This window comes from Nelumbo lutea, chromosome 1 (assembly GCF_056320005.1).
Source record: "Nelumbo lutea isolate HS-2025 chromosome 1, American lotus-T2T, whole genome shotgun sequence".
In the NCBI taxonomy this organism is placed as follows: Eukaryota; Viridiplantae; Streptophyta; class Magnoliopsida; order Proteales; family Nelumbonaceae; genus Nelumbo; species Nelumbo lutea.
The window spans coordinates 13,354,329-13,365,494 of NC_142684.1; the positions used below are offsets into that span (position 1 = coordinate 13,354,329).

At 38.2% G+C, this 11,166-nt stretch overlaps 1 protein-coding gene across 8 annotated transcripts in view; it reads left to right on the top strand.

The window, feature by feature from the left end:
- Positions 1–10,826, top strand: part of LOC148873583 (ABC transporter E family member 2-like) — a 41,773-nt gene extending 30,947 nt beyond the window's left edge. For 4 of the 8 annotated variants that reach the window (XM_088963708.1, XM_088963712.1, XM_088963710.1 and 1 more), the window contains 8 exons: positions 6,345–6,649; positions 6,766–6,961; positions 7,050–7,235; positions 7,769–8,038; positions 9,522–9,767; positions 10,043–10,180; positions 10,274–10,381; positions 10,470–10,826. In XM_088963708.1, coding sequence (XP_088819834.1) covers positions 6,345–6,649; positions 6,766–6,961; positions 7,050–7,235; positions 7,769–8,038; positions 9,522–9,767; positions 10,043–10,162 — 1,323 coding nt within the window. In that variant the 3' untranslated portion in view covers positions 10,163–10,180; positions 10,274–10,381; positions 10,470–10,826. The remainder of the gene's footprint in view (positions 1–6,344; positions 6,650–6,765; positions 6,962–7,049; positions 7,236–7,768; positions 8,039–9,521; positions 9,768–10,042; positions 10,181–10,273; positions 10,382–10,469) is intronic. The other 4 variants (XM_088963709.1, XM_088963715.1, XM_088963713.1 and 1 more) reach the window with 1 other exon arrangement.
- The last annotated feature ends 340 nt before the right edge of the window (positions 10,827–11,166 follow it).

Consider the following 11,166-nt stretch of genomic DNA (forward strand, 5'->3'; position numbering starts at 1 on the left):
CCCCTTCTTTTATTCTTCATATTCTTCTTTTATTTTAGTATTTTTTCACCAGATTTTCTGGGTCTAGAACAGGGGCTCTGCCCCCTTCTTTTGTTCTTAATTTATTGCATTTTTTTAGCCTTTTTTTGTTCTCATCATTTGTTTCTGAAACAGGGGCTCCGCTCCTTCTTTTCTTCTTTTATTTAAATATTTTTTCACCAGCTTTTCTGGGTCTAGAACATGGGTCCGGCCCTACTTTTCTTTTTCATTTCTTCTTTTATTTTAGTATTTGTTCCCTATGTATTGTTGATCTAAAATAAGGGCTCCACCCCCTTCAGTTCTTTCAAGTTCTAACTTCTAACTTGTAATTGTAACTCTAATATATTGTTTTGCCTACTTGAAGCAACACTGCAAGAAATACAAGTACAAAGTAAGTGCAGAATACATAAAACCAAAAAAACTAGTTCAAAAGCGGTAGAAATCCATCGGCAAGAATTCCATCGCCTAGGCGAGGGCTAGGTGCCTAGGCACCCCATGGTCGCCTAGCCTCGCCTTGGCGCCTTGAAAACTATGGCGATTGGGTGAGGCGAGTCTCCAAGGGTGCCTTGTCGCCTAGGCATCGCCTTGACAACTATGCTCAGGCCAATCGGGTGTTTCTGTCAGAATCATTCAAATGTTACTAGAAGCTGAGGGAAATATGCCCTTCATAAGACAAATCGAGAAGATAGTTTAGTACATTCATGAGGTGGAAGATGAACAAAGCAAATGCATCCAAACATATGAAGTGATGAAAAGTTATGTGGATGATGAAATAAGCATTGAAAGGGTTAGGTGTTATAAAAAACAGATGGGATTAAGTTCATGAAATACACAACAGTGTTGGCCGCCTCCACCCAAAAGGAAGTAAGAACATGGGAATCTTGGAGGAGGGTTCTCGCAACACTCAAAATATGTCTATCTTACACTCTGCAACCCCATTTTGTTGTAGAGTTCCTGGTCATGATCGTTGAGAAATAATTCCTTGTTCTTTCAAATAGGTTTGGAACTCTCCAAACTCCCCATCATATTATTCCCCCCTGAATCTGAAAGTAAAGTACCAATGATAGCATTAAACTAATTCTTAACCAAGGCCTGAAACATTTTAAATGAGGGAAACACATCTGATTTTTTGTGCAAAAAAAATAGATCCAAGTGAATCGAGTGCAATCATCAATGAAAAGAACAAATATTTGTAACCCAGTCTAGGAGTTATAGGAGATGACCTAACATCACTATGTATTAACTTGAAACTGAAAGGAATAGTAGAGTGTTTAGCAATAGAAGGAAATGACAATATATACTCTTACTCAAGCAACATGTAATACAAGATTTATCAACATTAACAAAAGTAGTGCAAGGTGCCAATCGGCTGGTTGGTAAGGTCTCCTGCTTGTTGTAGCAGAGATTTGGGATCAAATCCCGCTTGCACCTGGGTTGGGGGATGGGCTACCTCCATTGTGTATCCCATCAAAAGATATCAAAAAAGCATTAACAAAAGTAGTAGATTTAGAAGATAGGCAACTGATACAAAAAAAGAACTCAAGTTTCTTAAGATAAGGGTGGCCAAGATGTATATGCCAAAGATGCCACTTGCAAACAATATCAGATATAGAAGCATTAGAAAGAAAGCAAGGTGAAGTAGATGGTGTCTTCTTCCTGACTTCCAGAGCAAATAGCTGGCCTGGCCTATGCCCTTTCCCCTTTACTGTCCTAGTGTGCCGATCTTGGATTAAACAACCATCAGAGGAAAAAGAGACAAATGCCACCATCATCAACCAATGGACCAACACATATTAAACTAGTAGCAAGTTTCAGGACAAAAAGGGTTTTAGGGAGATGAAAACGAGAACTAGTTAGTAGATGTAAGCAGAGTCAAGGCATCACATCCATTGATTTCAAGTTTTTCACCATTGGCTGTAATGAAGTGTTTAGTAAAGGATGAAGGTTTAAGAAATTGACCAGAATATGCCCCTGTCATATATGATTAGAGGCACTTGAATCAATTATTCAAAGATGCCTTGAATTGGGACATTGAGGTGATGACTTACCAGACAGACCAATGGGTGAAAATGCAGAAGAAATTGCAGTAGATACCAATTGCCGCATCTTCTCCTCAATCAGAACACTAGAGGACTCTCCCTTAGTTGATGTCTGGGAAGAAACAGGTGTATCATCTGGACCCCCAAGAGTAGACTGATAGGCTTTGTGCTGATTCTTCTTTGGGGTTGATGTGTCCCTTGGGTGGCCGAGTGGGACACTCAGTGATAATATGTCGTTGTTTGCAGTAGGTACATGTGTTCTTTTTGCAGTGGGAAACCACGTGGCCAAACTCCTTTACTCGTAACACTGAACCTGAGACAAGTCCCTTTTGGGTTTGGATTTGTTAGCAAGAAAGGCAATTTCAGCACCAGTGTCATGCTTCCCATTTATGGTAGACTGAGTAAGCATTCTTGTTTCTTCTCTAAGAAGTCTCCCAAGATGGATTCAAGATTAGGTGTAGTGCCCCTACTCAAAATATTTGACCTAATCACCTCAAATCCAGAGCTCAAGTGCTTGAGAAAGTGTATAATCCTTCTATTATCAAAAGGATCTTTCATTTCTTTGACATAGCAACCTGTCAAAGATTCTCCTAGATGGGTCAATTCATACAGTGCACAAGTTTACAAACCCAGCATGGTATTCCTATAATCTCTTCTCCCCTTATTGTAGGAGAAGATTTCAATTTTGTACTGCCTAATAGAGTAGTTTGCTGATAAAACCTTTTCCATATAACCAAACATCTCCTTAGCCATTCTTTGACCTCTCATTGGAATGACAATATCTGTCTCAATCGATCCAAGAACCCACAAGACAATTTTATCATTGTCAATTTTCCATTGTTTCAGCCCCTTGCCATCAAATTTATTTGGTTTAGGTATTGAATCATCAATATCGCCCCACAAACCTTGTCCTCCACAAAATATTCAAAATGAAACTTCCATAATGCATAATTACTTCCATTGAACTTAATTGGTAGTATTTCTCTACTATCCAAAACCATTACAGCAGTTTTCTAGAGGAAATCACCTTTCTAGAGGAAATCCCCAAATAACCAAGAACGGTAAGTACCAGTCCAAATGAGTTAACTTTCAGCACTGTCAACAGGAAGAGAGGGATCAAAAGTTCAAAACCCTAAGACTGAAAGCAAGATCAGATCTAATAGTCTGAAAGGGAAGGCTAGGGTGACACTGAATCCAGATTCCTAGCCAGATACAATGGTCCGAATGAGAGAAAAAGAAAATGCAGATCTGACCTGTGATTTCCTGAGAAAAAAGGCGAAGCCTTGTACTGATCAAAACAGCTCCAAAAAGCCTTGCAGAGAAGTACACAATGTTGATATGTAGTCCTTAAATCTCCCTTTGAATGCCAAGAATCAAGAATCAAACCCATGTCAGATGAATCTGCTCTGATATCATGTCAGAACCATTCGAATGAGACAAGAATAGGGTTTTAGGGTGTGTTCTCCGTCACACATGCCCAAGAAAGTGAAAGAATGGTAGGATCCATCTAATGGACGCCAAGAAGAGTGCGGAATGGGGGGCGAATTTCAAAAAAAATTTCCTACCTTCTTCCAACTGGGAATCATATTCCCTAAATTTAGAATACTTTATTCAAGGATCCTACTTGAACCATAAACAAACCAGATTTGTACCAAAAGGAAACAGGAAGGATTATACCTGATCCAGAGAAATAATATCTCCCAAAGTTGGTGTTCACGCCCAAAGAAGTAACCAAGATCCGCTCCTACTGAAAATGACACAGCTGTGGATGGAACGGAACCAGCAGGGTGCGTCCTACACTGGATTCTTCACAAGAACCCTCTGGAAACCTTGAACACCGAATCCTTTTGTCTTTCTTGCAAGACTATTGTCAAGAACTGATTTCTTGACTTCTTGTTGCTGCAAAGATCCAATCTTCCAACAGGGAGTGGCGGCGGCTGAAGGAGGAAAAGTCCAGGGACGAAGAGGGCAGAACTGTCTCTTCTCTCTGGAGACTGTGAGAGATCAAATCTCAGTTTGCAGGATGTGTTTCTTGCTTGCTCAAACCCTTAGTTCTAAATCTGATATTTCTCCTAGGGTTTTCTCCTCTTTCTTCTTGATTAAGAAAACTCCCCATATTTTGGGAGTTATCCCAATCCAAATCAGTATTTGGATAGGGTTAATCTTAATCCTATCTACAGATTAAGTTAGTTAACTCCTGATCTTATCAGGAGGTTACTAGATTCAAATCTAATTTGAATTTGGTCTCTTAGAGTGGATAAGGTTAAAGACCCAATCCTTTTACTAACATTAATCTCAGATTCGCCCCATGAACAGGTGATCATATCAGCCCAGTTCGAAATGGGCTTTTGGCCCATTAGGTGTTCAGTGTTTAACCAGTCTCCAATCTGCTGCCCAGTTGGGCTTCTTTGTATGGCGTGGGACCCAAGCATTGATCTACACACCAGCCACATGGGTTCGGCCCAGCCTTTATTATAAGACCCAGCCAAATTCACTAAAAGACTCAGTGACCCCCTTGAGCCCATCACATGGACCCTATGGGCCCAACACTTACATTAAGTGGTCCCTGGGCCAAGCCATCTTATAAAAACCTAGGGACTGTGGGCAGGTGCAAGATTAGCCCATCAGGTATTATCCTAAATGGTCTTACACTTAACCTCTCAGCCCTTAATGATCAAGCACTGCCCGACAGTAGAAGACCTCTCTCTCGGCTGCAAGGAACAGTGCCGCACTCTCCACTCACATGGATTCCGGGAATTAAAACTTTTTGCAAATCTTTTGAAACCGTACATATACATATATATATATATATATTAATTTTGCAAAACAAAATTCCAACGATTGAAATCAACTGCCGACAGTTTGGTTTCCATCAGAGAGAGTGCATTCCCGATCATTACCATTGTTCGACAAAGGGGCTGATCCTGTCACTATGACCACTCACTCAGATGAATTCTCAGGCTGCCCAAACATGTCCAGGTTTTGACCCCCACTAAGGATCTCACTGATTGACACATCAAAGACAGTCCGATCCGACACCTAGTGATGTATCATAATCGAGTCTAGGGGTCAGGTGTAACTTTCCAGTTTTGCCCATCTGTCTCCAAGGTCTAGGGCAATACTGGAAATCTGGTCCGGTTCAAGGGTTCAAGCAATCCCATACTGCATGTGCCTTGGGTCTTACCCTGATGGCCGAAACAAGCCATCCCAACACTTGGTGGCTCACCAATATCAGCCTTGGCAAGATAAATCTCCCCAGACTCATCCAATGGCTGTGAACATTTAAAACTAACACAAGTTTCTATAAGTGTCTAGTTTTAGGGTCTTACACAGAATTTCACCAAACAACATGAATCAAACATGCACTTTAATTTATTTCCACTAAATAATAAAAGTACATCAAATCCGATTGAAGCTAAGGGCATACAAGACTGTCTAACAGAAAGACTTGTGTTTATATTAACATGTTACAAGAAGCTGAAAGGACAAATCTGCTCTTCATAGTAACAAAGAAAGAGAAGAGATCTAAAACATTACATATGATACAATGCTTATAATACAAATATAACCATACTCCCAGGCTTATGATATACGATCTCTACAGTGGCAACTGTATTGAGGGACTGGCAAGATCTATACTGCTAAGATACTGAGGACCAGTGGTGATAATAAAAGGGAAAAAGATACTGAAGCCAGCAGGGGAAGGACATTCATTGAGAGCAGAACCTCTTGTCCTCCAAGGGCTCAAACAGGCTTTTATTCTTTAGGATGGACTAAACTACTTGTTGAAGAAGACTGTCTCTTCAGGGAAAGAGGGTTCCAATAAGAGAAGTAAAGGCTCCAGCTCCGAACTTGAACTGCTCATTCAGTTAGGTTCCCAAATCTGCTAATGGCCTTGCTGATTCTTTAGGAATGAGTCTAATGGCAGGGATAACCAGAAACGAACCAGTTTGGTGGGCACCAGGCTCTGAGATGTCACTTTATTTGTCAAAATTTATCTGTTTTTGTACCTTTTTTGCTACCTTTATTCTAAGCCCTATCATGATAATAAATTTGCAAAGACAAAGATGTTTCTTTTCATTGTCTTGTTCTATGGTCATAACGGAGGCTCATGTGTAAGTATTAGATAGTAAATGTCCTGAAATTCTTAATGCTTTTCATTTGCTCCCTAACCACTTTCATCTTCAACATTGATGCTTTTCGTTATTCTCATCATTATTTTGTCCTATATACAAGAAAAAAAAATATTCCTGTTCCTTGTAATTTACTTAATTTGTTGTTCACTAGGCAATCATCAAGCCCCAGTATGTTGACCATATTCCAAAAGCAGTCCAAGGCAATGTGGGTCAGGTGCTTGACCAAAAGGATGAGAGAGAGATGAAGTCAGAACTTTGTGAAGAACTTGACCTGAATCAGGTTATAGATCGAAATGTGGGTGATTTATCAGGTGGAGAACTCCAAAGATTTGCTATTGCTGTTGTTGCCATACAAAATGCGGAGATATACATGTTTGATGAGCCTTCTAGTTATCTTGATGTGAAACAAAGACTTAAGGCTGCACAAGTCGTCCGATCTTTGCTCAAGCCAAACAGGTTTTATGTGCTTCAACATGTTATATGCTTACTACTATTATTCACACACTTTTCTCTAGTGCCTTCATGCATAGATTGATAGATTTGTGATTGCCTTTTCTCTTTTCCTTTTTCAGCTATGTCATCGTTGTGGAGCATGACCTGAGTGTCCTAGATTACTTATCAGACTTCATTTGCTGCCTATATGGGAAGCCAGGAGCATATGGAGTTGTGACCCTTCCTTTCTCCGTTAGAGAAGGAATTAATATCTTCTTGGCTGGATTTGTCCCTACAGAGAATCTAAGGTTCAGAGATGAATCTCTTACATTTAAGGTAAAATGTTTTATCTTGGGTGTGTGTGTGTGTGTGTTATATCATTGATTTATCTATTATGTTATGTTTACCTTTTTCTGTTTATCAGGTTGCTGAGACTCCACAAGAAAATGCTGAGGAGATTCAAACATATGCACGATATAGATACCCCACCATGACTAAATGTCAGGGAAATTTCAAGCTTCGTGTGCTTGAGGGTGAATTTACTGATTCTCAGATTATTGTAATGCTGGGAGAGAATGGGACTGGGAAGACAACATTTATCCGCATGCTGGTATGCTTTCTTGGCGAATTATTATTAGCTGTTTTGGATGTTTTGTGTATGCATTTTGAGTTATTTTAATTTTGTAGAGATGTAGAGCAATAATTAGTGCTGTTATATTGCTGTTATTTTATTTATTGTGGTCCCCACTGCTGCTGTTAGTTAGTTCCTACTTTATATTTGTTGTTAGGCTGCTGTTAGTAATGCTAGTTTTGTTAGTTATTTGCTTATGTAAGCAGTAGGGGCAGTAATATAATTGCTGTCTTATATTTTGATGTTATTATAAATAGCTGAGTGGGGCGGCAACTAAATCCAACACTCTTTCTCTCATCTTTCTCTTCTCTCTTCTCTTTCTCTCCCTTTTTTCTTTCTTCTTGTTTTACGGTATTTTTTCATATTGAATTTGCATCAAGAATTGAACTGATTACAATCCTGATTTGCCAACTAATTCCAAAGGTTTTTTAGTGTCAGTGTTTATTTCTTTATATTTCTCATTCAAGTTGCACATTGGGTCCAACTATTTTTTTTTCTTGTTGTAACTACAGGCTGGTTTATTGAAGCCCGATGTAGTGGAGGGTTCTGATGTGGAAATACCTGAGTTCAATGTTTCTTACAAGCCACAGAAAATCAGTCCGAAATTTCAATCTAAAGTCAGGAACTTGTTACATCAAAAGATCCGTGATTCATATATGCATCCTCAGTTTGTATCAGATGTCATGAAACCCCTTCTAATTGAGCAATTAATGGATCAGGAAGTTGTGAATCTCTCTGGTGGGGAGTTGCAAAGGGTTGCATTATGCCTATGTCTTGGAAAGGTATGGAAATCTTTTTTCTGTTAAGGTTTTTCGTTGGTATCTGCATATGAGTTTTTATGATTAAGTAGGTATTTATCATTGATATTGCAATTATTCTTATGATAGATATTTTGAATTAGCTAGATCTAGCAATCAAGATATAATCAAATTGTTGCAAGAAAAATAAGTTAATTTGTATTTCTTAATTTGTCTTTTGTAAGTGACAACTGCTAAATGCACTTTATTTTTTATTCTTTTTATATTTATCCCTGTAACTGGAATGGATTGTCATTATAGTGCTACATTCCAGGGAGAATGGTTATGGTCCAACAGGACTACTAGCCCAACTCCCAAGTAGTCTGTCCCTCTTGGGGATATGATAGATTACAAGCAAGATAAGCTAGGTTGGTGAACTCTTAGTTGTCTTGATAGTCTACAAACTTGATTTCACTTGGTAAAACGTATCTATATTAAGTGCAGGTTGTGTACATGTTAATGCTTGTATTGATCTGAGAGTTTCTTCAGGCATTTATATACCTGTAGCTTCTCTTTTATTTATTGTTTAAAATTCCAGAGGTTGAACTGACCTGGAGGCTGAACCGTTTTTGCCCCTCTGGGTTGTGGGTCACTGGTTTGACCATCTGGGTTGAACAGGTTAGACAGTGCCACATTATATGCATACGTACATACATATGTATGCATTTATTATTTTATCAATAAATAATGTATAATTATATTCTACATGTAATATATGTATTATTTTATATTTAACTTACATATTTTAATTCAAATTTTATTTTTTTATTTGTAAAAAATGCTAAAAGTTTAAATTTGAGGCCAAAAAAGGTTTTTTTTTGTCAAGAAATATCCGGGCAAGGAGTCAAAGGTGCCTTTGGATGCATAGATTTTGAAAAGTTGTCCAAAATAAGAAAAGATCACCCCAATTAGACATCGAAGTGCAAAGTTGTGGCCTCTGAAAGTTTGCACATACATTAAGCGTGCAACCCATGACCCAGTGACCGGGTCAAACGCATCAACGGTTCAACCACCTGGGTTGGACGGTTTTTGACAGGTAAACAGTTTTGACGAAAAGATGGGTTTCATGTAAATTGGACCTGGAATCTTGACTGGGTGACGGTTCAAGCAGTTTGACCATCTGGGTCAACATTGGGTTGAGAACACTGGTTAATGGTCCTTTTATTTTCATAATTTTATCTTTAATCAATCTTTATTGGCTGGAACTAGTCTTGAAATTAATTGTTTCTCTTGACAAAATTTTCACCATAGTTTGTTTATTATCCAATTAATTAAATGACAAGTATATATTTTCTCATTTCCTTCCCAAAAATGAAAAAAGTACAGTAAAAGATTTTGGAAGCATATTGCTCAGAATTGTGTAAATTGGTCTGAAATGTTGAAGATATATTTGTTGGTCCAAATACTTGGAAATTTTAGTTTGCTTATTTGTAAGTGTAGATGACACTGTTTGGTGGCATTTATGCAGCCTGCAGACATTTATCTGATAGATGAACCAAGTGCCTATCTTGATTCAGAGCAGCGTATCGTAGCTTCTAAAGTTATCAAGAGATTTATTCTACACGCTAAGAAAACTGCTTTCGTTGTTGAGCATGACTTCATAATGGCAACTTATCTGGCAGATAGAGTTATTGTTTACGATGGAAAACCATCTGTGGATTGTAGTGCTAATGCTCCACAATCCTTGTTGACAGGGATGAACCTTTTCTTATCTGTAAGCCTCAATCCTTGTATTCGTATGTCCCTTTTGTTTCTTGAAGCTGTACTTAAGGAAGATTAGATTACTGTTTGGAATAGAGTTGGATAGGTTGGGATGATTTTTAACAGGTTTAAGGAAGGATTCATGTTTTATTTGATGCTAGTATTTGTTTATAAAGTTCCTCTATTGTGATATTTATATTCCACGTCTCATGTATTTCTAACTTATTTTGTTTCTTTTGTTTTTCTCCATGACAACTCATCTTCTCATTTAACCTTGTTCCTGTGCAGCATCTGGATATTACATTTAGACGGGACCCAACTAACTATCGACCACGAATAAACAAATTGGATTCAACAAAGGATCGGGAACAAAAAACTGCTGGGTCCTATTACTATCTAGATGATTGACAAAGTTTTCATTCAGAGGTTTTCTCATCCTGATCTTTATTGTTTTGTGTTTTGATTTTTACATTTACTTAGCGGCTTGATGTTCTGTCTGCCTGCTCCTTTTCTTCATAGGTATTTCCATGCTTGTGTAAGATTAAACGGGTGGATTTTTACACTAGTTTTGCCTGTGCGGGTGAGTCATCTTCTGACCCCCAAAGCCGGATTATGGTTTTCCAAGAGGTTTATCCTATAATCCTTAATTGCTTTGTATTTTCCTTTCTTTTCACCCCTTACAGCAGCTTGAGTCTGTCTTCATCTTTTATTGCAGGCATTTCCCTGGTTATGTGCGATTAAGTAGGCATGTGGTTCAGCTAGGTGTGGAGCTTGGTTGATTCATCTCCTGACATCTGGACAAGAGGGCAAACTTTTTTATCCGTCATATAGACTGTCTGTTCAATGGATACATTGGCAAGTCATGTATTTGTTCCACCTTTGTTTTATCTTAATTGTTTCTTTTAGTAAGTTTGAAGTGAGTGGATTAGAAACTTTATGTTAGCCTGTATTCCTCTTACATCTTCAAATGAGCTGTTGATGCCTTGTATTTTCACAAAATTACGACTCCAGGTGGGAAAAAAGATTTTGTGCAATGCAACAAAATTTTGATAAATTTATTTAGAGTTTGATACGTACTCGGGAATCATTTAATCTTTCTCCATTAATGGGATTCTTTTGGCTACAATTTTTTCAATTCGCCCTTTTACCTTTTCCACGAGATTTTGAATGGCCCTGTTTAAAAACCTAGCGTCATATTGATGGATTTCTGCTGTCTCAGTTTTTATTTTTTCCTCTTTTTAATTGATTTGATTTTCAGACAGGGATTTACAGATCAAATGACTTGGATATATGCATGTGCTCTTCTTAAATGTAGAGGAGAAATTTCGTAGGAGAAAATGGCACAATATCCATCTCTCTGAGTTTCATTTTGGGCTTACCTTACTCCAAGCCTTAAAGTCAAGCTAGTAGAT